This window comes from Toxotes jaculatrix, chromosome 14, assembly GCF_017976425.1.
Source record: "Toxotes jaculatrix isolate fToxJac2 chromosome 14, fToxJac2.pri, whole genome shotgun sequence".
NCBI classification, from domain to species: Eukaryota; Metazoa; Chordata; class Actinopteri; family Toxotidae; genus Toxotes; species Toxotes jaculatrix.
Genome location: NC_054407.1, coordinates 24287939 through 24315926, shown reverse-complemented (window position 1 = coordinate 24315926; position 27988 = coordinate 24287939). Strand labels below are relative to the sequence as shown.

The following is a 27988-nucleotide window of genomic DNA, read 5'->3' as shown; positions in this document are numbered from 1 at the left end:
TTCTGACTAGCAGCCCATGAATAATTTTCATTGTGCCAGTGTCCTGCGGGCAGTGTGTGGTAATAGGTTAAAGCGTGTAATGGAGGAGCGGTGCAGTTTTGGTGTTCACACCTTTCATAATGATCAGTGACCTGTTTTTTTGCTCCTGTTTTCCTGTCTGATCCGGTTTCAGATGTTTCCGTCTCTACGCTCTCGTCTCTTTTCAGTGGACGTCTTGGCTCATTGACTTGTCAAGGTGGTAGAAGACTCATCAGTGGCATCGAAGTCACCCCTGATGTTAATTTTTAATCTTATCTTGACACAGTTCAGGTGCAGCCAGTGTATAAACTACATAACTGCAGGACACGGGCTGTCATGTTCTGGATGTGTGTGTGTTTTTTTTTGTCAGCATCGGTGAATTTACTTTGTTGATCTGCCACAGAAAAGCTGCAGCACAGTCTGTCAGTTTGCACGACTTCCCCTCAGTCATTAAGTCTTTAAAGTCCTGGTGAGGCTCATGTGTTAATTGTCAAATGCCTTCAAAAGTGAATGAGACACTTATTCACGACAGGGTCTCGGGTTTAGAAGACAGTCGTCCTTTCAGTCAAACCAGGCTGCTGTTTGTACTGGGTGTGTGGGAACTGTGGGAAGAGCCACGGGCCACATGTTCAACAAATCATCTGTGGATAAATGAAACAGCTCATCTGTAAACACACTGAACAGAAGACTCTGTATTCAGCTATCATTCTAAAAAAAATGGATGTCACTCTGCACAATGCTTACGTTATATTACCACAGACGTAAGTTAGGTCTGACATCGAGTCCTCAGGGTGCAGAGGAGTCAAAGTGCAGCATGGTCCCAAAACTCTTTATATTCAAAGAAAATACACAAGACAGAACAAGTGAAACACAAAGATAAAACAACCACTAATCTGAACACATAGAGTCAGTGTGACTTTTAGTTTGCATGGATTAGGTCTGATGTCCAAATAAACGCTTAGAAATCAAAGAAAATCATAAATCCAGAGAATCATCAGGTTTTTAAGTTGCCTTCAATATCAAGGTGGACTGAACGTTTGGGTTCTGGTCCGACTGGGGACCTCTGTCTCGTGTCTTTTTCCATCTGTCTCTCTTCCTTTCCTGTCATCTCTCAATTGTCAACGCTCATAAACAAAAAAAAACCTCCAACAGTCCAGTTTTAACCTGGATTTCGGTGTGTTTCAGGTAGCGGCTCAGGCCGTGCTGTTCATGTGTATGAACACTGCTGGGATATTCATCAGCTACCTGTCCGACCGGGCTCAGCGTCAGGCCTTTCTGGAGACGCGGCGCTGCATCGAGGCTCGGCTGCGACTCGAGACAGAAAACCAGAGACAGGTGAGTCCACAGCCTCACGTCGCTTTTTATGATCCATTCTCAGTCTTTTTATTAACCAGTCAGTTAACTGGTTACTGGTTCATGATGGATGGGCTGATGACTTGCAGACTGACTGTTAATGCAGGAGGAAGAGTCTGGGGTGGAGGTTCTGGTTTGAACTGGAAAACCTTTGTCCATTTGGACACCCCCCCCCCCCCCCCCACCAACCACCCAAAGAGGATTACACCATGTTTACGTTTCTACTTCCTGTTGATCAGGGATGAAGCTCAGTGTGAGGTTTGATCAAGGAAGCAGAGTGATTGATAGATTTCAGATGACACACTCGAATGTCAGCAGCTCATCTAATGAGCCAGCTGAGAGGAGAATAGCATGGACGCTGCATCGATCCAGTGCTGTGGACACACACACACACACTGTGACACACACACAGTGAGCTTTGTTTACGCGGTGGAGTGGAGTGTGAGGCTCTGAGAAGCCACAGAAAGCTTTTATGGGGTCGTGTTTCCTGGAAGGGTTTGACTCTGATAAGCTCTGGGATGGCTGTAATGGAGTGAGGAGGGGCCCCCGCCCTGAGTGGATCGCCTTAATGTGAACCAATCGTTGCCCAGCATTTCTGTCAACATGTTGTAAGGACAGAGAGCCTCCTCCTGTGTATGTACCTTCTCAGTACTCTGTCACAGTGATCTGAGGACAGGGTCTGGGCAGGAACTGCAAATAGAAAGCAGAAGGGGCTCAGATGTTTTTCTAATAAAAATCGATCCGATGACTGTGTGTAATATGAAATGAGTTGCTCATAGTGATCCGACTCTGGAGCATTTTAGTGTCTTGCAGCTTATTTTTATTTTTAATTTTACATCTTGCAGCTTTACTGTTTTGGTTCACAGTCGAGTTTTTTTTTTTGAGCAGCAGCTGTTTTCTGCCACTGTCCACACCCTGACACAGTCAGAGAGCAGCTGGTGAACACTGTGGAGCATTTATCAACTAAAGAGCCAGATATTTCCCTCAGGAGCTGGTGGAGACCAAAGACAGAGCTAAAACAGAGGGAACACTGGGCTGAGATCCATCAGGTGGACTCAAACATGGCTTCGATGGCACAATAATGTTCCACTCTCTCTGCTGGATGTGTAAATAAGCAGCTGTTAGATACATGCTTGTCATATCAGCTAAAAAGATTATATGTTGTCAGTTGTATTTGCAGCCTGTGCTGCCCCCCAGTGGCCAAAAAAACAAAACAAAACAAAAAAACCAGCTGCGGCAGCTTTAAAGTTGGTGGTGTCTTTTAGTCTTCTGAAGAGATGTTCACCATGTTGAGCTGAGATGATTCATTTTTCTTAAAGCAAGAAAAACAAAACACTTTTTTTGTTCCATTCCAATCGATGATGAATCTTGATGAATCAGCCTTCAAAGGAACCAATCTTTACTGAATAAACCCCGACAGTTCGACAGTTCGGTTCAGATTCTGGATATGGATCAACTTTAGACATTAAATTTGACCTAAAAGCTGAAGCTTTTTTTTTTTTTTTTTTTGCTGACTTTAAACTGAAAACTCACCACAGGCAACACTAAAAGCAGGATAAAGGAGCAAAGTGTTTTCTTCCAAACCTTTTACCCGACCTGAATGAAGATGAAAGTTGTCAGTGAGCCGCTGGAGGACTTCAGCTCCTGGCTAAAATCAAGCTGTGCTAATGACTTTCAAAGCTAATCTGACACAGAGTCCGCTGGCTCTATGCTGTCCAAACCAGAGACCATGTCCAGTGGAGCAAACACACACCACAGCCCCCGTTAACTGGCCACACTGCAAAAAATGCTCAACCGAGATGCAGCTTGACTTTAAAAATATGTCTTCACTCTCCCTAACCCCAACCCCTGACCCTTACTCACAGACATTTATACACTGCTGTTCAGCTGTGTGTCAGTGACTGATGATGTGATGCAGCCAGTTAAACACTTCAGGAGACTTTTATTGTTATTGTTTCCAACAAGAGTGAAAGGATAGGGACGTACTAAGATCTAAATGTCAGTAAACATGCAGTGGTAAATGAGTTTAGACAACTGTTTAGGTTATTTAACCTGAATCGTTTTAAAATTCCTTCTTGATGTTAAACGTGTTAAATAGAGTGATTCAGTTTCCTTGTGAATGTAAAGCTGTTAAAAAGACCGTAGTCTCCATGGGGACGAGAGATGACATGGGAGGACAGAACCGAGCTCCTCAGAGGTCCAAACCTTCAGTCCGATTTCTTGCAGTGGAATCTCCACCACTGAACCCCGGAGCGTTTGGTTGCGACGCAGCAGCCGCAGCATTAGCAACGCTCCACTGAAATGTTTGTCTGTCTAGACCTTAGTTTGGGGGATGCACCGCTCCGCTTTCCAGCACTGATACCGGAACGACACAGCAGAGCCGAGCGCGGGAGGCAGCGCGGGCTGAACGGGAGGAACACCTGCTCTCCTGACACGTGTCACACATGGTCACATCAAGTGGAGCTTCAGTAAGACGGGCTGTCCAATCAGCTTCAGCTCCTCCATCCACGGCATTACCAGCTGCCACACACCTTCGACAGTAACCACAACACCTGTCTGAGTTTTTTCCTGTTCAGCCCTCCCAGCTGTGGATTCGAACCTGCAGCAGTCCACACCTGGTCCTGCTGGCGTGTGTATTTTTCAGTGGTAAAGAGTGAATGGAGAAGAAGATTCTGCCAGTTTCTCACTTTTCGCTGTTTGAAGAGGTTTGAAGCTCTCCAGAGCTTTCAGACGGCGTCACACGGCCTGAATGAGTCCACAGGAGGTTGGACGTTTAGTTTTTACTGGAAGACTGTGCTGTGATTCAAACAGGGAAGAAGTTCATATTCACATGAAGTGTACAAATGTGCACCTGAACAGTCGTTCTCCTTTTCTACATGGTGTCACAATGTGATGGTGATTGTGGAAGGTCAAATTTTTTTCTCGCATTTTTATAATGATTAATACATTTTCCTTTTTCCATACAAAAGACAATTAACTTTGAGCAGAAGAATGAAAAAGAAGCACAACAGAGCGAGATCATAACCCATAAAGAAAAGACAGGAGAGTCCTTTCCTGATTTGTTGATAAGATGTTCAGCAAATATTTGGAACCTCCACTAGAATTTTAAATCATCTGTTGGTTTTATCCATCTCATTTGTTTTTACAAAATGAGTCTGAAAAAAATGTAACGACCACATTTTGATCTCTGAAACTGCAAAGTTAGAGTGATAATAATAATTAAAAAATATATATATTGGTTTAGATATGTTCATCATATTTATGTTTCTGTTTGAAATGCTCATCAGCTTCTTGTTTTATTTAAAACATTAACTTTAGCAACTTGTTTTAAGACAAACAGGTTTTCGGATGAGGTGAACTCCTTCGTTTGGGTTCTTTTCAGTCGTTAGATGTGTCCCTGGTTCCAGGGTTTTTGGACGTGAATATGTTCTTTGCTGACATAACCTTACACGATTTCTGGGTAGAGAAGCTTGAGTCTTGGCTTTAATGTATTCGGTATCTGAAGAGGCAGTTTCTCGGCACCAGTGCAAATCCCAGAGGCCAGAAACTACAGAGGGATGCTGCATTTCTCCCACTCCAAATCTGCCTCTGCTTTTGCCAAGTGGCACTGCGTCAGTACAAAAACCACAAGACACATTCGGATGCGTGTTATTTCTGTGGGCCCGGAGGCTTTGCAGGATCCTGCTCGAGAGGCTTAGGCTGGCAGAGTCAGAGTCATCTTTTCATTTATTTCTTACAGACAGACCTTTATGTAATTTGTTTTTACAAGCTTTTTTCACTCCTGTTTGCCTGTTTAATACTTTTTCACTTGTGTCTTCATTGAAATCCTCTTTGCCCTTAATCTTGATGTTTTCTTATTAACTGCATAACACATACATAAAGTTATGGTTATTAAAACAGTTACTCAGATGTTTTCGAGCCCTGGAAGACTTCTGAAAAACATCTGCCAATAAAATGCCATAAGATGATTTCAGCTCTTTTCCTGTAGAGGCGTCGCTGTGACAGGAGGAGGAGGCAGATTTCACTTTGTCCAAGAAAATTCCTGGTGTTGATTTATATTGGAAACATTAACTTGTGACAGAAAGTCTTTCTGCACTTTTCAGACACTATAAACAGACGAATATGACATAAGATGATATTTTTACACTGCGCATCATGTTTTTGCAGTGCAGCCATATACCTGATTATGTTTAATCCTAATACAATTCATTTTTCTCCCCCAACAGGAGAGACTGGTGTTATCAGTCCTGCCACGTTTTGTAGTTTTGGAAATGATCAACGACATGACAAATGTAGAGGATGAACACCTCCAACACCAGTTTCACAGAATCTACATCCACCGCTACGAGAATGTCAGGTGAGGCACACATCAAACTCCGGATGCCAGTTTACTTTCCAGTGAAACTAACCTGGGCACAGGTTAAAGTGGGTACAAACACCCACGCAGGTGTGAAGCAGCTGGTTAGACCTGTGCACCGGTTCAATGAGACAGAGTCGTTACAGATGTTGTTAGCTTCTCCTGTTCCTTTCCTGCTACAACCACTCAAAATGAATCTGAGCTGTAGTCACAGTAGAAACTCATAGATAAGATAAACCGGTAGCAGCTGAGTGAAAGGAACGCTTCACAGATCTTCATGGCTGTTCAAAGTCAATGCAAAATTTAAATATCATTAAGTATTTGAATGGTGTGAAAGAACTGACCTGGATATCAAAGTGACATTTCCGTATTTTATTCAGCATTCTTTTCGCAGATGTTAAAGGCTTCACAAACCTCTCCACGACGCTGTCGGCGCAGGAGCTGGTGCGAATGTTGAATGAACTCTTTGCACGCTTTGACCGCCTCGCACACGTAAGTGATTCCACCCCAGATGCATGTATCACTGTTATTTTATTTATTTATTTACTTATTTTTTATAAACCAAAAGCTAACTTCTCACCATCACACACTCACCCAGGCTTTAATGTTGGTCTTGTACAAAGAACAGAGTCTTTTTCAGTGTGCATCAGACTGCTCAGGGCTCACAGAGCCCACTTGCATACCGACCTGAGGGATGGACAATTAAGTCAATGACCCAATATCTTGTCTACATCTTACATTTTTAATGTGTTTTCCAAGAAATAACAGTTCTCCAGTACATTCAAGTGTCCGTTTTCACAGGCTCTTTAATGAGCAGCGCCCATTGAAGAGTTTTTCAGGTGAGAACAAAGGTGAACTGGCTGTGTTAAGGTTTCTGATGACACCTTGATGTTCTCGTGAAACGGCCACTGGAATCCACTGAATTCAAACTGACCAGCACGTTCGTCCTGCCAAGGACAAAACCACAAACTTTCAATGGAAACATTCCCAAACCTCGAGGAGATTATGAAAACCACTGATGCTAACTGATGCTGAACGTTACATATCGAAAGGCTCATTTCTGTTTTACCAGCTTTTGATCCAAAATGTCCTCCATCTTCAGACAGATCCTGATCAGATTAAAACAGTTTGTTTGCTACGCTCTTTAAACACTCCCGGACCCGCCTGCCTGACCCACCGTGGCCGCCTCTCAGGGCTGCCAAAGTTAAATAAAGATCTCTGGACTGAATAAATATTTTCTTCAACAACAACAGAGTAAATCACTGATTCAGCATTCACTCCGTGAGACTTGTGTGTTTGTCTGTTATTAGACTGAAGAGCATTTCAGACCGTCACGCTCTGTCAGTCAGGATTTCATAGTCAGCGTCTTCATGCAGAACCAAACCGATACGGAAATTGTTTTCTCTGGTTTATCTTTTTTAATTTTCAGATGATATTTCTCTCCAGTATTTCTATTTTAGATCACATGTGGTATGTTTTCTTACTCGTATCCTTCTGTCGAAAGGCAAACTAATGAATTCGTTGTGCGCTAACACTTGCTGCTGTAGATAGAGCGCCACTTGTTTGCCTGTTGACTGATCCGATCATTCTGTTGCAGGAGCACCACTGTCTACGAATAAAGATCCTGGGAGACTGTTACTACTGTGTGTCTGGTCTACCTGAGCCCAGGCAGGACCACGCCCACTGCTGTGTGGAGATGGGCCTCAGCATGATCAAAACCATCAGGTACTGTCTCCTTCCATTCTGTTTCAATCACTGTCATTATTTTTAACCTCACAGCTGCAGGGACGGGGACTCTGGCCGGTCACACGCTCAGGGGACAAACTGAAATATCTCAGCAGCTGTTGGACATGTTTCCGTGAAACCCATTCACACAGACGTCCATGGTCCTCACAGGATCACCTGTAATGATTTAAACAATCCCCTGGCTTTCCATCCGTGGTGGCTGTGTGCTTGTCAGCTCTTTTTGTTGTTTTTCTTCCACCTGGTGAACAAAAATCCATGTACCTGTTGAACCTTAGGCTTTTTTTTCCCCTCAGTTTCCTGTTTGTTTATTGTGGGCTGCGACCCGGTTATTTTTATGCCACATTATGCTTCAGCAGCGTTTGTCTGTTTGCAGCGTAGCGATGGACGTACAAACAAACAGCTGTCACTGGGTGACTGTGATACTCAGGGAGTGACGTGGAGCGTCTTCTTTCTGTGATTTGTAAATGGATTTATAGATGTTTATTTGTGATGGTCCTATGGCCTGTGTTATAAACATGTTGTGTGTTTTGGAGCTAAAGTTCCCATCATGCTTTTGGGTGATGCAAAGTGGAACTGTACAGTACAGTGATGTTGCCCTGGAGTCAGTAAGGTTGGCTCGGCTGCTCTTTGAACCTGTTTTCAAGCTTCTAGCTCTTGAAAGTTTGATGAATCTGCACCGTAAAAGTCAGATTTTCTGTTTGCACTGAACTTTTAGGATCGTTTTTTTTTTTCGACGATTTCTAAATGGATTTATAGACATAAGACATAAGACAGCTGTTTCCTGCAACCATTCTGAATTAGAGAAGCAGGACACCCGAGCTGTTTCACTTTAAAGGAATCGGCTTTAAAATAAAAAGCCTTTTCCCGGAAGTGCTGTTATCTGTAAATTTCTTTCATCCTGTTTCTCACGGTACTCAGTACAACAGGTCTGAAAGAAACTTCTCTGCAACATTTGCAGGAATTTGCCTCTGGCTGTGTTTCTGTGGAATATCAGTAACAAATAATGCATGCACTTACAGAGTTCAACCATATGACACATCCGTGCAGCACTGAGATGGGAGAAGGTTATTTTTAGTAATGGATCACAGTTTTGAAAATTACACAACAGGGTTTAACAGATCTCATAAACTCATGAATCCTGACACATAACTGACTGTGTGATCTTCAGGAAGGAGGGATGCAGCAGAAATAAAGTCTCCAATCACTCACTCACACAGTCTCTCTGCAGATACTGGATCCACTAAGGTTCACACACCCTGGGGTTTGTGCTTTTAAAGGCCAAGGCATTTTCATTTCGATTATCATCTCTGTCACAGTAACATTTTGGTCCCGTCGCATCGCTTTCAGCGTGACAGCGAGCGAGGAGAGGAGGCCTGATGTTTAAAGGAAAACGAGGGATTAGAGCTGGATAAGCTGAGAGATTGGTGCTGTTTACTATTATGTCAATACGGCGAGCTGATCACAGGCAAGCGCTGATCTGCCGAATGCTTTACAGAAACTGAAATAGCTAAAAAAAAAATGTCAGTTGTTGATGCTGGTAGATGGTGAAGGGAGTGAAAGTCCAGTGGATTTAAGGGAAATGTGTTCTTAACTTTGAGAAGCTGTTCCAGTGCCAGCTGTGTGAGACAGTCAGTGGCGATAAGTCACAAACAGAGGAGCTCTAAAGAGCCATGTGAAAGTGATTTAAGAGAATTTTGTGGCCTCACAAGGGACTTGAACCTGTCACATGAGCGATGTACAGATAGTTTGTGCATCTCCACGGCAGAGAAAACACTCATTTACCCTGAAGTTATGTTCCTCCCGTTCATACTGAACATTCAAATATCACTTTTCTATCTGCTTTTAATGTAAGTGATGGGGAACAAAACTTTCGCTCCTGATTTTGTGCAGAAAATTATTCAGAAGTTTTGTGAATCTGACTTCGAACCATGAGAGAAAAATGGGAGCCAGGCGTCTGAAACGAGCACAGTTCAGTGATTTGAGGGGGAGAACGTGGATTTCCTGTGCTACGTCTGACCTGCTGACAGGGGTCACCGCGTTGAGAGATTCTGTCGCTCGCTCGGTCCCTGCTCTGACGTTCGTCACCGTCTTCATCTGCTGTCAAAGGCCAGAAGCAGGTTTGTCTGCTTCAGCAAACACTCTGACCCACGGCTCAGACGGCCAATTTTGTTATTACATAACGTTATGCTTTACTCTTGTGTAACACACTGTTTATACATTCAGGTTAATAGCTGCCTTTCTGCTGATCTAATAACCTGCTGGATGCACTCTACTCTCATATGGGCCTGCCTCGTTTTATATTCTTCTAATGATGGTGTTCATGTTTACAAGAGGTGAGCTGATTATGACTGCGCACAAAGACCCAACGCACACAGCCCCCCCGCAGTGTCACCCCCCCCCCCCCCAATTTCTTCATAGGCTTTTAATTTGAAACATCTGCAGGAAGTGTTGCACATTTTCAGTCTGTGTATAAAAAGCCTGAGTGGGAAAGTTGGATGTTGAACATATTGAGTTATGAGTGGAGCGTCCTGCGTGCCTCTCTCCTCCTCTCTGTGCCCACATCTTCAGTCATTTAATACAGCTGAATTCCAAATAAAGCTGTCGTATGAAACAGCGACAGAAACATGAAGACTACACATCAACCAGCAGTCACTGCCAAGCCATTTCCAAACTGCTGCTCTGCTCGGTTTGCGTTCATAAGTTCACTGATGCTGTCAAGCAAAAAAAAAAAAAGGTGAAATATCACAAAAGAGTTTGAAAAAGGTCTGAGCGAAGTTAACAGAGGTCACAGCCGTCGTAATGATTTCACTCTAACTCTGAGTTAGTTTTTTTTTTAAATACACACCTGCATTAACATCACTGAATCCAGGGGATGTGTCTGACCTCTGACCTCTGAAGACCTTCCCTGCTGAGTCAATAAAGTATCACATCATCATCACCATCATCATCATCATCACGACAAGCTGCAGTTTGAGTTCGAGTTCCTTTCCAGCCCCAGGTGTCGTTCAGCAGTCGACTGACTTTAAGCACCTGTCACAAACTCCCAGGATGCCTTTCACCTCACATTCATCACTGCTGTTATGAAGTGTGAAATGAGACCGGGAGGCAGGAATTCAATTCACTTCAAGTCAGTTTTATTTATATACCGACCGTCGATAACATACATTATCTGAAGGCAGTTTACAGAGTGTGGCCAGGACCTGACGGTTTTATAGAGAGAAGCCCGACAGTCCCCACGAGGAGCAAAGACCTGAGTGTGGATCCAAACCTCCCACACAGAGGGAGCAGGAACAGCTGTAAACACAGCTGGATTCAGACACTGTCAGACTGGTTGTTATAGTGATAATTAAAACAGTGATACTGAGCTAATAATAATAAAAAATAATGATAATGATGATCACTGTTGAGTAGTTTTGGCAGATCTGGATCCAGCAGCTCAAGAGTCAGAGATACGTGTGCGCGCGCTCTGTCACAGACCTTCATCAGCCTCAGTCGGCCCTGCTTTCATTGTGCTCCGGGGTAATAAAGTATGAAATGAGAAACAAATTTATTAACGAGTGTGAAAAGTGGGCTGAAAACGTTTCTCCCTTTTCTGGGCTCGTTGATACGCGTGAAATGTGTCCTGTTCGCTTCGTGGTGGATTTATGAACAGCGCTTGTCCGTCACTGTTATCTGTGTTCTGTTTCGCCAAAGGTCAATTTCAAGTATATTCATTTGCTGAATTAATGCGCACACACACTGTATTGTGCACAGTGACCTGAAGTTACCCCCTGGAATATATTAGACAAAACATCTGCCTTTTAACTGGAGAGCACGAAACTAAATATGCAAAATGCTGAAAATATACGTTTGTGAAACTATGTTTGTTTATTAATTATTATGTTCCATCATCAGCAGTTTGCTGTCAGAGAACCTCCTGGGTCCCTCTGATAGCGACTTTTAAAAATCTGAACCAGGCTCATCGTGTTTCTTCCAGATACGTAAGGTCACGTACGAAACACGACATCGACATGCGTATCGGGATCCACTCGGGCTCGGTGCTGTGTGGTGTGCTGGGACTCAGGAAGTGGCAGTTCGATGTCTGGTCCTGGGACGTGGACATCGCCAACAAGCTGGAGTCAGGAGGGATCCCAGGGTGAGTAAACGAGACCCGCCTGCACTTCACCTGCCCCGGTGATTTTTTTTTAATTTTTTGAAGGATTTTTACGTGTGACGTTTTCTCATAGTGCCTGTTTTAGATCAGTGTCTGAATCAAGGGGTAACAGGAAATGACGCTTGTGTTTTTACACCATTAGACCACCAGGGTCACTATTGCTTTTTCAAGCAATAGGTAAATAGTAAGTAAATACAAAGCAAGCATCTTTACAGTAATTCAGGCTTTATAAAAGGATCAGTGAGTTCTTCTTCATGGTTTAAAGTATTTTTCTTACAAAGTTTTGTCAGTTTTTTTTTTTTTGGCTTGCTTTACTGTTTTTGATTTTTTTTTTTTTTTTTTTTGTGCACACTGATAAAAGCAAGATGGTATTTTGGTTGTTGTTTAGTCGAAAACACTTTTTGTCTTACAGTAAACTTGACAGAACGCAGACTAAAGATAAATATACATCAATTTTCTCTTGTAGTGAAAGATTTTTTTGCCTCAGAGCCCGACCAGGAAAAACTAAATATCAGTCTGTGGCTAATTCAGTGAGAGAGTTTCTGCAGGATAAATGTTTTGGCAGATTCAGCAGATTTCCTTTGGAAATAAAGGAGTGAATTTGTGTTTGTTTGGGCCGTTCAGCTCATGTTAATGAGATGTTTTCCTGTCATCACTTTTATTATTTTTCTGCCAAATTATCTCTGATTTTTTCACTCTAATGTTCCTGTTTGGCCTAAAGAGGCAGGGTGGGATTAGTTTAACTGCTGGTGTTAAATATCCTGCCAGCGTCTGTTGTTGAGCCACACTGTAACCCTGACCCATGCCCTTTAATGAACTCGGTTGCGTAACTCAGATGGATGAAGCTGCAGTTTCTCTGCACGGTTTGATGATGTCGGATGATGTATAGCTTCATCGAGTTCAGAGACACGCGGCCACCGACCTGACACTGTGCAGGATTTCATCCACACCTGCACTGCTTCTCTGACAGAAGGTGTCTCTGTCACAGCCGCAGTGCTGTGTGTGTTTCTTGTTGTGTTGGTGTTCTGCTCTCTGTTGCTCCTCCAGGTTCTGCCCTCCACTAACAGGTGACGGAGCGAGTTTTGTTTTGTGTTATTCTGCTGCCTGCTGGACAAAAATCAATTAATGCAGCTTTTGGATTTTTCTAAATTAAAGATAAATGTGACTGGACATTTCCTGTCTTGTTTCAGGCGGATCCACATCTCCAAAGCCGCTTTGGACTGTTTAAACGGTGACTATGAGGTGGAGGAGGGCCACGGGAAGGACCGCAACGACTTCCTCCGCCGCCACAACATTGAGACGTACCTTATCAAGCAGCCGGAGGAGAGTCTGCTCACCCTGCCGGAGGACATCATGAAGGAGGCGGCCAGCTCGGCCGACCGCCGGGCCAGCAGCGCCACCTTCAACGAGGCGTCCTGGAGCCCTGAGCTTCCCTTCGACAACATCGTGGGGAAGCAGAACGTAAGTCCCGCCGCTGCTTGTAACTCAAGTAGTTTTGCACTTTATCACACTGAAAGAAGGTCTGTCTTAATGACAAACTTGTTCTGCAACTGAGGATTAAACTTGTATTTGTATTCAAACGTGGTGGTAAACAACTGCATTTCAAGGAGGAAATGTGATAAAATGGCACCTCGACCGAGATCTTTCGGCTGTTAACCAAACGAGCTGAATAATCTTACCCTGTAGTTCGTCCTTTGTTTTGCTTTAACTTCACTGTGGGATGAAGTGGTTTGTTAAGATGGACATTCTTTGCAGTACACGGGATCTTCTCAGTTGTGTCGCCTGTTGTTTTTTTTTTTGTTTTCCTGGGAGTAAGTGGAGGGCTTTCAGCGGAGAGATTGTGTTACCGTGGTAACGCTTCACTGTGTGCCAGTCTGCGTATTTGTGAGGATGACGAGCTTCTGATTGTATGTCCCATTTAAACATCCACATCCTCCTCATCCCTTCTTCATTTATCTGTGTTCCCATCTGCCCGTGACAACAAATCAGCCTCCAGAGGCTTCATGTTGACGTTTTGGTTTAATTTATTATTTCTTTTTTTTTTAGCACCATGTGTATGGGGTGTGGGTTTGAGCTGTTCTTTCTGGAAATTCAAGACACATTCTCTCAAGTAATTTCAGGATCTGGGGGCTTCAGGGTCTGGAATTGACCCACAACGTAAAATGACAGTAAGAGCACTGATTAGCAGCCATGCACACAATCCCAGATGTGTGCGTGCAGCTTTGTGGTGTTCCCCAGGGTTCTATTCTGGGACCTTTTTTCATGCTTTGTACGTGCTGAGATAATACCTTAAGTTATAGCTAATAGCTGCTATGCAGATGATGTTGAATTTTACTGGACGACTGCAACTAACACTCATTTTCATAACTGATTAATCTGGAGCGGATTTTCTCGATTGAAACGAGAGAAAAGTCGTACTTCCCCAGAACCTTTTCAAGCTTTTAGTTTGTTAAACCATCCAAACTCCCAAGATATTCAGTCTACTACAATGTAAAGACACAGAAAAGCCACAAATACTAAAGAATTCAGAATACAAATCCAGGGTCTTTGTCACCTTTAGAACAGCACGTGTGGGCACCTGTCTAGATTAGAGGGCTACTGAAGCCTTACATCACCAGCAGGTCTCTGAGGATCAGCATTACAGCTGTCGAGCCCACTGAAGACAAATGCATGGATGAGTTTTTCTAAATCCTGCTGAGGCATACGACCTTTAATTCTTGATGTTTACTTGAGGTGACGGTTGGTTGGTATTATAATTGTGGATGGCGAGCTGACAAGGTTCAGGGTGGGCCGCTCACCATGTGGTCAGCCCTATTTTATATTCACTTTCCTGAGTGTCATTCACAGACTCCTGCATGGAGGTATCTGCAGCCCCCCACACTCACAGACGTGTCATCATACATAATAACTCAGGCTGGAGGGGGATGAAGCTGCATATTCAGGCCACATTTGCATCCCCAGATGGGTTTGAGGGGACGAGCTGTTGAGTCCTGCGCTGCTGGAGGACGCCCAGCACCAAACACACGCTGCCTGGCCGGGACTCAGTGTTCCTCCAGCAGAACCAACCGGTGACTTTCTACAACCTGCTGCTTCTCCTCCAGGCTGTTTTGCTTCACCAGGTCTCATCAGAACCCTTTCAGAAGTCTCACTGGAGGGAGAGAGAGATCATGTAGCTCCATATTTGACTGTAGATACATTGGCGGGTTGTTTCAAAGCGCTGGATGGAGATTCATAAAGGTCTGTATCAACAGGAGTTTGAGTCGGACCTACCTGTCCTTCATTTCTGATGTAAAAGACTCCACAGTTTACAGGTTCCTATTTTTACTTCAGAAATCCATTTTAAAACTATGACGCAGTTGCCAAATTTTAACTTGAATCAACTGTTGAATTAAAAAAAAACTTTAAGCACTAATCACTGTATCAGCATATCTTTACGTCTTTAGACTGTGGCTGCAGTGTAAGGCGATAAATCAGTTTTTCCCTCACGTACTCAGTAAAATTTGTCTTCGCTGGTGACAAATGTGCAGAGGCACAGTGTTTTTGTTTGATCTCCTGCAGCCACGAGCTCACAGTGAACTCTGTGTTACCTCTTGTATATATATGAGCTGTGTGCAGCTCCTTCTCCCCGGCGAGCCTGTCAGGAGCTTATAGCATTTGATGAAACCGTGCGTTTGGATTCAGAGGAATGTTGTTTCTGAAAAGTGGCGCTTCTTTGTTTCTGGCACAATGAAAGCCTGTCAGGACAGTCACTGCAAAGAGTGGCTCTTTGCATATCAAAGGCTTCTCGGAGGAGTTTTGAAGTGTCTTTTATGTCGTTGCATGGCTTTGCTTGGAGCTGAGCGTCTCCCACTCTGGTGATTTTCTGTCCTCCGGGTCCCCGTCCTCCCTTCCTGTTGGTCTGTTTCAGTTTTCAGCATCATTGGACTGAGGAGGTAGAATATTAGGCTGTGTGTGTGTGTGTGTGCGTGTGTGTGTGTGTGTGTGTGTGTGTGTGTGTGTGTGTGTGTGTGTGTGTGTGTGTGTGCGTGCGTGCGTGTGTGTGGAAAGCAGACAGTGTGTGTGTTGTAGTTTTGTTCAGTCATGTAGCAGTGTGTGTTTTATCTTCACTACAGGAGAGTCATTCATTTGATCTTAAACTGTGAACAACATCCGTGTGGAATAAGTAGAAGCTTAGTGAAACGTGGGTCAGGCCAGTGGACAAACTGACGACAGGTGATTCCTCTTCTTTACAGGTAGATCAGTGAGACACCAGTAAGCAGCTCTGTGCTGATAACTGCCATAAAGCACTGTTTGGTATCCTCCTGTTTTTCATCGTGAGGTTCACTGATAACCACTGAATAAATGACATCATATCCTGTCCGTCGCTGTGATTGTGGAAACTCTGGTTTGTCCTCGACCGATCGCCGTTACCAGACCCAGAAGATTCATCCTCACGGCTCCAGCCCTGAAATTAGACTCCCAGCTCTGTGTGGGCTCTCTGTCCCGGCTGAGTGGCTCTGTCTTTACCTCTTTCATGCTTCACTGTGTGCCTGCTGGCTCCCATGATGCACAGCACTGTCACAGCGTTTTCACCTCAAAGGAGGTTGTGTGTTTCCTCAGAAGACCCACTTACTCAGTGTCTCTAAACCGTGAAATCCGGGCCAAGAAGAAATGGGCTTGTCTGGTTTCGGCCTGTGTGTTGGAGCCAGGTTTCAGAGCCTTTTGCTTTTAGTTCTGCTGAAGAGAATCTGTTTTAATGTTTGAAATAAAAGGCAGCTGAGCCGACGGAGGCACACGGCCGCTCAGTCTCATTCTGGACGCTCCGTTCATACATTATGGAGACATACTCCGTGCTCTGTTACACTGCCCAGTAGCAGTCTTAAATCTTTATCTCTGAGTTTTGGAGGTGCCCACTGAAAATGTTGTTGGTGCCACATGAAAGGTCACATAGTGGGAATATATCCCATAACATACACACCGATTTTAATTTCAGCCAGTCGTCGTCGAGAGATCTCACTTTGTACTTGAGTGTTGGTCCAGATCCTTGTTTTGCCCCGCAGCTTTTTTTTTGTGGTTCACATAACCGGCTGCTCGCTTTCCTTTGAAGAGCACCAAGTCATGGTGCAGCGAATTCTGCTTTCTGGTTAATCTGTCACACTTCCAGACATGTGAGACGCCCAGCTGATGAAAATCCTTTGGCATTACAGTATGTGTTCGCTCTGTCTGATCTCACCATCGCCCCCCCACCTCCACTTGCCCTTTTCCTGGCATCATATGTTGGCATTTCCAACAGACGAATGTGTTGTGTTATTAATATGTATCATATATGTAACCCCATACTGCCGCTCCCATACAGCCACTGCTCCGGGCAGCATCACGCCGGCCAATATAAAGAAGAGAAATGTCAGAGATGGAAGCGTGTGCCCTTTAGGCCATATTCTTCTTCAGGGACGTGCACGTCAAAAACAATCATGGCAGCACGGCTCGTAGCACGGGCCCCTCTGAGCCCTTGTGTCATGAGCGGATGGCTGAGGGCAGGTATCTCATTGATGTTTATAAAGTGGTCTGTGAGGTATTAGATCCACTCTGCCGATAAGGACTTGCACCCTCTTTGCTGAGATCCATGTCAGACCCTGCCGGTCCCAGAAGACGGTCCATGTCAGTACCAAAGCATGTTACACAGCTCCATGGGATCTCTGTAAATACGGGGATATATAAAATATATATACAGCAAATGTGTATATGTGAAATTCACAGCAGTGTGGAAATCTGTGGGTGATGTCGAAAAATGAAAGGTTAATAATTTAAAAGTATTTCAAGTTGAAATCCAGTTGCATCCATCAGACTTAGTTTGGGTTGCAGATCCCTCGTTAAAAATCTATATGCAGCGTGTTATTTCACTGTGTTCCCAGCACAGTGAGCTGAGATCACTCTGAAATGAACTGATAATAAGGTCTTCATGTCATCACCACAGATTCGCCCGTGAACACACACATTTGAAGTATTTGATGCTCTTGTGATTTCACAAAATGCCGTCCAATTGTCTTCATTATAATGAAGCTCATGTATTTTCTGCGGCTGCTCCAGAAATGTTAATCATTTGACACGCAGGCCACGAGTTTTCATTCATATGCAACAGAGGTTTTTGTCAAGTTCAAGTTCAACTTCAGTTCAGCTCTCTCCCCCTTATCTTTGCTGTGTTGAGAGCAAAAATGGCCAATTTACATTCAGTTCATTCTCTCTGCAGAAAGGCATCTGGGAAAGGTCTGAGCATTTAGTGGGCAGACGGAGCGCTTCTCAGGTCCAGATTTTAATTTGTTTACATCCCACTTGCTGTCGCACACGTTCATTCATTCATTATGTCACAATTTGTCTGAAAACCATGCTGATCTGCCTCCAGGTCAGAAAGCAGAGCCAGTGTTTCACGTGTAAACAGGTGCATTTATATCATTTTATTTCCTCAGTAGCTTTTGGCATTGCTCATCTGGTAACAACTTCAAAACAAATGCTCTGTGTGACCATGTGGACTAACTGAGTCCTTTGACTGGTGCTTACATGTGTTGCAGCTGAATATCAGAGTTCTCTGACTATGTGAGAATCTTTCTGCTGACGCTGATAAATGCTGCAGCTTCATGTCATTTGTGAGACACTGAGCGATAAACCCTGAAACTGCAGTCACTATAATCTCCATGCAGCTCTGATTAGACTTAAATCTGCCTGTGATGATGGCCAGTGAAGACCAGAGTGACCCTGACAGGTGGAAGAGAGAGAAAGAAAAACATCCCATAGTCAAGATTTGTATGAGAACATCAATTCGGAAAACGTCTGGAAATGAGCTTTTAATGATCTCAGTATGATGGATTTCACCCGTTAACGCGTTGGATTGAGCAGGACGAGGGGAGACTTTTGATCGGCCGGCGTTGGGAGGAGATATATTGAATTTCTCACACACATCTCCATCATCACACATTGCTCTCATAATCGGCTTAACGGCTGCTGGCCCCGTGGGGCTCAGACCAAACTTTAACTCACAGCTAATGTTGGAGCGATAATGTCTGTGCGACTGAGAAAATGACTCTGATCCTTCATCTCTTTAACCTAAAGTGCTCCTGTTCAGTGAAAGTGGCGTCTCTACCAGGACGAACAGGAGCTCATGACCAGCGTCTCAGGGAGGAGGGTGAAGGGGGTGGTTGGGCATACAGAACAGCTGACTGACGCTGGAGACTGAGGTTCATGAGGGGTTGTTTTTTTTCCACCTGTAATTAAATTGAAATCAGTAATCCACCAACGTTTAGATGCCTTTATGGTTTTTCATCCAAGCTCTAGCATCATCACATGGAAATGAAGCTGCAATCTTCTTTTCCTTTGTGTTCAACAACGCTGACATCAGATATTTCAGTTTAGCCAGACATGTCTTCTGTGAAACTGTAATGTGAATTTGGTCTTTAGGTTTTTGCTATAAAGGCTGATTTTCAGAAAAATCTTTTTTCAAAATGTCTGTAAACTGATTGTCACAGAAATGATCTGAACTTAAATGTGAAAAATTCTGATTAGTGATTTGAGTATGTGTGATTTGTAGCTGATGGACTGCACATGACTGCAAGTGAAGAGAGCTGTGGTATATTTTTGTTGTTTGTGAGACGGGAAGTGATTAAGTGGTTGATACTTCTGACTTTTTCTCAGCTCTGTTTTTTTTTATCCTTCACCTGCTTTATTTATTTATTTTTTAATGCGTTTTTTAATGTGTTTTATTGTGTTTTCATCCCCAGTCCTTCGCCTTTTCAATCACAGCTGTGGACATAAATTACAGCTTTGTTATGATGTGCGCTGAATTACAAGCTGTGTCACCACTAACATCAGTGCAAAGTGAACGTGCTGCGAGTGAATGAGAGATGCATGACTTGCTCCGAGCTGTTTGTCTGATAGCGAACGTTGCATTTTGGTCTTCCCTTTTCTTCCTTTTCCTTAATTTTCTTTCTTTTGTGTATGTAATGAACGTAACTGTGTCTGTTCTTCTTTTTCATTTGTAACTTGAATGAAACAAAAGGGGGACAAGCAGGTTCATTCTATGTGCATGTGCTTTCCCCCTAGACTCTGGCTGCCCTAACGAGAAATTCGATAAATCTGCTTCCAAACCATCTCGCACAAGCTTTGCATGTCCACTCTGGTCCTGAGGAAATTAACAAGCGAATAGAGAGCGCCATCGACTTACGGAGTGGCGATAAGTTGAGAAGAGAGCATATCAAGCCTTTCTCACTGATGTTTAAAGACTCCAGCCTGGAAGAGAAGGTAGCTGGGGTTTTAGACAGATAACTGTTTTTTCTTTCTCTCTCCCTCCTCATATCTATTCCTAGATCAAGATTTTTCAGAAGCAAAACAATGACCAACATTTTTCTTCCTATCATGAGTAAGCTAAAGGCGCTTGAGATACTTTTGTGGTATCACAGAGAAAAGTAAATGTGTTAAACAGGTTTTTTATTTTTTATTTTACTGTACTTACATGAGCAACATAAAAAAACAAACAAACCGAGGGATGCTGTGAAATCTTATGGGAAAATAATGAAATACAATTTACTTTATTGGTCCAGGGTTTTCTTCTCGCTCACTACTTTCCTTCATTTGATCTTCCAGAGTACGAAGTCCGAAGTGTGTTGCCAGAATAATCATGGACTAAAGTTTTAAGACTAAAGGTTTAATTTATATTCTGTTAATAAATCAGTACAGATTATAGAAATATTATAAACTGAATTTACACTCTTATGATTCACTGATAAATTCAGAGTAAAAAAAACAATGATCAATAAATTTGCAAATTAATAATTCCGTTTTCTATTCCTGGTTTTAAGTGATGAAATTATTCAGTTTTACAGTGTAATTAAAATTTCATTTTTAAAAGCTTTGACATTTTATCTTTTGTTATTCCATTTTTGTTTTAAAGTTTTTAATCATTTTTATCTAAAATAGTCACGTTCTTCAAAGTCTTTGTCAAAATTGATTTGAAATTTGAAATTTGAAATATATATATATAATTACGATTATTCCAGTGGCACACTTCAGACTCCACTAATGTGCATGAATAAACATGGTGACCCAAATCTCACATTATTTTCAGTGGGTAATTTTTTTTTAGTTTGTAGTTACTGCCAACAATATTGTGCTCAGACATTAAATCAACTCGTGTAATTCTGAAACAAAGCATGAGATTGCTGAGATTGCAGAACCCCCTTCAGTTTACTCATGACCAAAAGTCCATGCCATGGACCTGTTACCCTTTTACAGTCTTGTGGAAAAAGTTGACTTGTTCAACTTTTTTTTTTCTTTTTCTTTTTACGGGAGCGCATTGCATTCACTCAAAAAAATATAACTATATATATAAAACATAATTACGACTTTGCATCTCATAATTATGATCTTATTTCTTTTAAATAATTTTTTAGCTAGATAATCGAGTTGACCACTGCGAGAACAGACTACCACAATCAGGACGCACTCAGGAGGGTAGGTAATCCTAACCCTAACCCTAACCCAGAATACAGAAAAGAAAAAAAAAGCTGAGACTACAAGCTAAACTAAGTTTTCTAACTCTAAATAAACTGTGCAGCCAACTGAATATGTATTATAAAATACGACAGAGGATCAACATGATTAAAAGTCATTATTTCATGACGCAGCACTATAATAACATCCACCTGAATTAATCTTTATGAAAAATGGCTTTATTTACAGCTGCAGTGTTCACTGCCGACAGCTGGCCAAAGAGTAAACTTGGACAAGTTGTTTCCATAGCAACAGATTTCAGTGAAACAGCCGATAGCAGTGCTTTTGACTGATTCCTTAATGTTGATAATCCACAGGTAATGCTGTTATAATTACGAGCTGCTAAGTCATAATCATGAGACGTGGAAATCAGATTTACAAGAAACTGTCTCTGGACGTTCTTTTCCTTTGGTGAATGAAATGCACTTCTGTAGCTTTTTGTCCTCCTGCCCATGTTTTTGTTCCTTGAGTAAGCCCATCTTTGACCTTTGACCTTTGAGTTGACCTTCACATCGGCCCGTTTCCTCCTCCACATTTGTGTTTCTCTATGAATCCCACTGCCATCTTCAAAACCTTTCCAAGAATCTTATTTATATTTTGGTTGACCTCTTAACCTCTTCAGTAAATGTGCAGTGATTTGCTGTTGGCCTCCCTCATTTTTTTTTTTTTTTTTTGCCAAAGTTGTGACAAAACATGAAGCATCCTCTTGCTAATTTCCCAGCACCCTTTGAGAAAGAGACAGAGCGAGGACGGGGCAGCGGGGGTCACGGGGGCGGAGAGTTTGACTGAGATGAGTCTGGCTGTCGGTCCAGACAGACGAGTCGTCAGTCCAGAGTCTTACACCAGCTCAGGCTTTTCTTCAGGAAACACCAGACGGTTCCCTCCTTTTATGTCCATAAAAATTATGAAAATAAAGCTTAGCTCAGCTGCAGGTTTTTTTTTTTTTGTTTGTTTTTTTTTGTTTTTTGTTTTTTTTTAGAGTAAATTTTTTATGGGATCCGACAAGCTTAGTTTAGCATAAAGACTAAGCAGCTTGTTATATGCTTTCAGGCTAAATCTTTCTTTAAATCTTCTCATCTAACTCACATATCTCAAAATGTTGAGTAATTTGTTGAACATCTGATGAGGGACAACGTGAAAATGTTTGGGTCATTTAGAGATCAGCAAGGTCCCACGTCCTGCAATTCAATTTTCCTGAAGTAAAAGTAAGCACGTATCTGTGGTATTAAAACAAGATAGATACATGATAGACAATACATGGCACTGGCCATGTTTATCTCATGTTGAAATTAAAATCTGAATCTGAAGCAAAGTAAGCAGTAACTCAGCCGTCAGGTAAATGTGGGGAAATGGTGGGAAGGACCTAACAGAAATTTAAAATGGGCTGTTAAATAAATCCTTATTAACTGCCACTGATTTTAGCACAGTTTACCATGGTTGAACTGTTAGCGTTGATAATGGCCAATGAAAGCTTTGAAAGAAAGAAAAGTTTGTTATCAAATTCAGGTTTCAGTTAGCCTTTCAAACGCCCTCTCCCACCTTAGTTTCACTTATTCCGGAGAAACGTTCTCAGTTTGTCTCTCTGACTTGGCTAACAGCTAATAGCTAACGGCTAACAGCTAATAGCTAACGGCTAACAGCTAATGGCTAACGGCTAGCTTTGTGCTTGTCAGCTTCGCACCTTCCCCAGGACCCCTCAGCTAACCCACCAGCTCCTGTCTCTCTCTAACGCTTGTGTTTGAACCGTCGCATGCGTCTGTGGCAGTGCATTGGTGTGTTTGAGGTGCATTGCAGTGTCTTCGGTCTTCTCTGTTTGTCTGAAAAGCTCGTCTATCCATCTTCTCCTCACCTCCTCTTCCTCCTTCTTTCTCTCCCTCTTCTCCCTCCCTTTCACGGTGCAGTACTCCCAGATGAGGGACGAGGTGTTCAAGTCCAACCTGGTGTGCGCCTTCATCGTGCTCATCTTCATCACAACCATCCAAAGCCTGCTTCCCTCTGCCAGGTAAAAACAAACAAACAAACAAAAAAAACCAAACAGACTGTCAACACGGTGGACAGCTCTGAGTGAAAGAGCCATCACACTTCCAGGTTAAGTTTTAGATCATCAGTTATTAGTCTTTCTAACATGCTAAAACATATTTTAAAAGGTTTTTAAACAGGATATTATACATATTCAAAGATAAATGAGTATTTACTAATGTTCTGGAAGGACATACCTTAGCACTGCTTGGTTAAACAATGTCTGTGTCAACAGCATTTGTCAAATACAGCTTTTACGAGTCTTTGCCGTAGAAGTGCTGTGTCTCCTACGTATGTCTTGTGTTCTTCACTCGAATTTGAGTGTTTGTTCTCCCCAAATAACTAATATACTATACAGGCGTTAGTTGTACCTAGCTAGCAACCTACACTGGCAGGTTATGGGATCTTTTTCTTGTTATTATGAGACATGGATCTCATGATTTTGTAATTAAACTAGTCATAAATATGAGACACAGCATTTCACAAAATTCTGCACGTTCTGACGTGAAGGTGACAGAGGAGACGTATGTCAGAATCTTTTCTGTCCTGCTTTAATGCGCTGAGAAAGTCCAGTTCTCTACAAACACTGTACATGTTGTGTAAGGCCTCAGCACACAGCTGATCGTATTGTTATTACTTTTACTTTACTTTTTACTAGGATGGTAACCATGGTGATCCAGTTCTCCGTCCTCATCGTCCTCCATTCCTGCCTGGTCCTAGTTACAACAGCGGAGGACTACAAGTGTCTGCCTCTGGTCCTGCGCAAAGCCTGCTGCTGGATCAACGAGACCTACGCCGCGCGAAATGTCATCATCTTTGTCTCGATCCTTATCAACTTCCTGGCGGCCATGATCAATATAGTGAGTTCAGTTTCCAGTGCCAGATTATTACTTAAGTCTGAATATTTATAGAGTCAGTGTTTATGTTTTCTGACTTGGCTTCGTCTCACTGTCCAAAGCTTTAACATTAGAGTTTTTAATCATTTTTATCTAAAATAGTCACATTCTTCAAAGTCTTTGTCTAAATTGATTAGAAATTATATATATATATATAAGCTTGTATTTTAGGCTAGACTTTCTGAGTATTATATAAAGGAAACTGGACTTGCTTAAGGTTCTTGAAAACGTTTCTTCCTTTGACCGATTCTGCAAATCACTGAAATTAAAACCATAAATTTTGCCAAATCAGGCCTTCGGATATCATAAAAAAAAAAAAAAAAATCATCATATCTGTTAGATGTAAGAAACAACTTCATACTATGACCAATCACACCAAGATGCTGTGTTTGAAGCATTTTTACATTAAATTACATCATGGTCGAATTTCAAAACAATGAGGATTATGTGATTAGTTTGTGTTGTGGCAGAGTCAAACAACAGCCTCTTTCATTACTTTGAGATTCATTAATTCAAAAGCCTTATTTTTTACTGTGTGAAAGCTCGACCTCATCGACCCCAATTTACCAGATACGTCGGCTCTGTTCTTCAGCGGGCGGCATCTAAAAGACTCAAGTCATTACTTCACTAAAGCACATGAAACTAGCTGATAATTAGCCTTCGGTGTTGCAAGGCTGCATCAAGCGGAGCACATTATACAAACCTGAGGCCTCGTCCGCTGTGGAAAGGTTCAGTCAGTCAAAAAGGAAAAATTCAAACCGGAGAAACAAAAGTCACAAGGATTTGTTTAAATGATCAAGTTAGACTCTGAGTTATTAAAGTTAATATCTCTAACCAACCAGCAGTGTCTGACTGGTGTCCAGGACTTTGACACTGGAGATCAGGATTCATGTCTCTCCCCTGTAAAGCGCTTTGTAACTTGAAGCTAAACATTTATATCAGACAAATCAGAAATTTCGCTGCATCACTTCCTACGTGGCAGGAAGGAACTCCCAGAATGCTTCCCTCAGAAACCTCCCATAACAGATCAGCTGTCTATTTATATGAAAGTGCTGCTGATTATTTCTTTAAGAGGTCAGAGGTCAGAGGTCAGAAACGAGCAGCGTCATGCCGAGAGCTGAATCTCACCTGTTTTTACTCACAAATCAGACGTGAATTTCTGAGAGGAGCATCTTCAAAGATTAAAGCCTTAATGAAAAAAATTATGAAAAGGAATTCTGGGTATTTCTACGCTGATCTGCATCAGCATCGGTTTAATACTGCACAAAAACAGTAAACCCCCCTGTTGGTCTCTCACAGCTGTGGTGTGACTTCGACAAGTCCAGCACCTTCAGGAACCAGACGTACAACGAGTCAGCCTCCATCCCAGACATCTGCTTCTACCCAGAGGTACCGACTAAATGAAGTGTCTGAATTTTGCAGTCAGGTCCATCTGTTGCGTTTTTTCGCTTGTGTGACAGCGGCAAAATGATGAATTAAACATCTTCGACATCTGCTCGCACCCAGAGGGAGGTCTCGCATCAGACAACGGCGACTGATGGAGCCATCAGAACGTCAGGGAGAAAATATCCGTTATGTTATTTCGCTCACACAATACACAGCTAATTGATGGACTCAGTAAGCAAGCAGCATTTTTATAGCCCCAAGCCTGGGTTGAGTCACGTATCGCTGCACATACACATCACAGACTTATTTACTCCCGAGGGTCAAGAAAGTTGTGTGTTCATAAGAGCTGTTAAGAGAGTTACTGATTTTTTTTTCTCCATACTAGAGACTAAAATTCAGGATCTCTTGGCATCAGCTGCTTCAGTTTTGACAATTTTGCTTTTAAATATCTCTTGTTTAGCTTCTCTAAGGTTAAGGTATTGTTTTAAAACTGAACACACAGGAAGAATGAGCAGTTGATTTCCACTGTGACTTTCCCTGGAATCACTTTATTCACTGTTTATAATATTCAGTGTTCACCATCTTAGTGTAGCGTGTTTGCATGCTAACGTTTGCTAACTGACTGAAAGTACAGCTGAGGCTGATAGAGGTGTTATTAGTTTTGCAGATATTTGGTCATAAACTAAATTATTAGACCTGATGGTGGCGCTAGAACAAAAGTTATTACAATTGTGGACCAAACTGTTTAAATAAAACATGGCCGTGATAAAAGCACACGTGTTCTCCTCCCCAGTACTTTGTGTTCACGGGCGTCCTGGCGATGGTGACGTGCGCAGTGTTTCTGCGGCTGAACTCCGTGCTGAAGTTGGCGGTGCTGCTGGTGATGATCGCCGTCTACTCGCTGCTCACTGAAGCTTTCTACACCTCGCTGTTTGTCCGTTACGACACCGTCCACCACAACACAGAGTGAGTGTTTTGGAACGACGTCTTCAGCACTCACATATGGGTGTAACGCTCAGGTGTCCACATACTTTGTTTTGGAGCTGTTTAACAGTTTGACTCCCATTTGTAAGAACAGTGATGCTTCATATGTATCAGACAGTAAATGATCTGATGAGATTTTAGATCATTTAGTTTCTCTTTAAAGGTGCTATATGTTTCTTCTCGACTGGTAAGTAAACAGCTGTTAATGCTAATGTCGGCTATGTAGCGATTGCATGCTTTGCACACTTGATATCTCATGTCCAGTTCTCTGCAAAGTACATGTATTAAGTTAAAGACAGGTACATTAATGTCTCGTGTGTTTCCTCACCCCTTCCTCACATCACGGAGCCACATTGACCTTTTTTCTGGACATAAATGTTGCAAATGTGAGAAAACCCATGTTGCAGGCGTTCTCAGTTATAGCACGGTGACCTTTACAGTGACAATGTACGAACGCATCCTGAGCATCTAGCCGTGAAACACTGGTCCAAAAAAAGAGAGAAAAAAAGCACAATACCGCCTTAAAGCAGAGCTTTCCATACGGTATCATCTCCATAGGGAACTGATGGGAAGCATGTGTTTAAAGCCTTCTGGGAAATGAGAGGAAGGTCAACATCTCAGGTGGAGACTCAGCTTCACGACTTTGTTTCATCTCCGGTGCAGAAAGTTTTGGATTCGAGTCATTCAGCCTAATACTTTTTATTTTTGCTGAAATCTGTGAAATAATTGGTTTTATCATTTATATCTTCAGCACTTTGCACTGACAGATGTTTGGTTTGAGGATGTTTTTTTCTGGTTAAATTTATTTGACCAGAAAAAAAATGTAAAAAATGAAAATTTTGAATTGAATATTTTTTATATATGCTTCTTTTCTTGGATTCCTATGATGACTTATTTTAATATTTTTTGGTATGTGGCTTCAAACTGAACTGAGTTGTGATGGACATTTTCAGCACAGAGGACATAAAGTTGAATTTGCTATATGTAATATGCATGTACTTTTTTTGTTAAACTCCAACTCAGATTTTAAAAAGCGATTGACTCTACGTGCACCTCTCTTTTTGTTCCAACAGGAACTTCCTGGGAACTAAAGAGACATCGTTGCTCCTGATGGCCATGTTCCTCCTCGCAGTGTTTTACCACGGCCAGCAGGTAAGACCAACCGCAGCTTCAACCATTTCGAAATCAGTCCCAGACTTTAACCTCAGAGGTGTCACATCAGAAAATCCTCTGACGTCTTTTTGAAACTGGTGAATTAGAGATCACTGTCTTTACAGAGACACGATCCTCCTGTCTCCTGAGTGGATCTGAGCAGGATACTGTGGAGACTGAGCCGTAAAACAAAATGTTGGGACCAAACCACCATGTTCTGCTCCCACAGAGACAGCTTTACTGCTCTTCACCTCAGACCTTTTAAACTGAGATATAAATAACAGGGAGAACAGGAATGCAATGGGCCCGAGGAACATTGCATCATTCTTGTTGCTATGCAGCCGACTAATTAGCGTTAGCAGCTAACCTGAAGTAAAAATAACGGGCGAGGAAGATAAACAGACAAGA

The 27988-nt window shown here is 42.4% G+C and overlaps 1 protein-coding gene across 1 annotated transcript in view; it reads left to right on the top strand.

Moving 5' to 3' along the window:
* The window catches only part of adcy8 (adenylate cyclase 8 (brain)), a 60406-nt gene that overhangs the window by 21903 nt on the left and 10515 nt on the right, over positions 1 to 27988 (top strand). The window contains exons 2-13 of the mRNA XM_041054924.1: positions 1204 to 1353; positions 5598 to 5728; positions 6109 to 6220; positions 7326 to 7453; positions 11451 to 11609; positions 12818 to 13088; positions 19698 to 19895; positions 23045 to 23145; positions 23821 to 24022; positions 25358 to 25447; positions 26238 to 26410; positions 27502 to 27580. Coding sequence (XP_040910858.1) covers positions 1204 to 1353; positions 5598 to 5728; positions 6109 to 6220; positions 7326 to 7453; positions 11451 to 11609; positions 12818 to 13088; positions 19698 to 19895; positions 23045 to 23145; positions 23821 to 24022; positions 25358 to 25447; positions 26238 to 26410; positions 27502 to 27580 — 1794 coding nt within the window. The remainder of the gene's footprint in view (positions 1 to 1203; positions 1354 to 5597; positions 5729 to 6108; positions 6221 to 7325; positions 7454 to 11450; positions 11610 to 12817; positions 13089 to 19697; positions 19896 to 23044; positions 23146 to 23820; positions 24023 to 25357; positions 25448 to 26237; positions 26411 to 27501; positions 27581 to 27988) is intronic.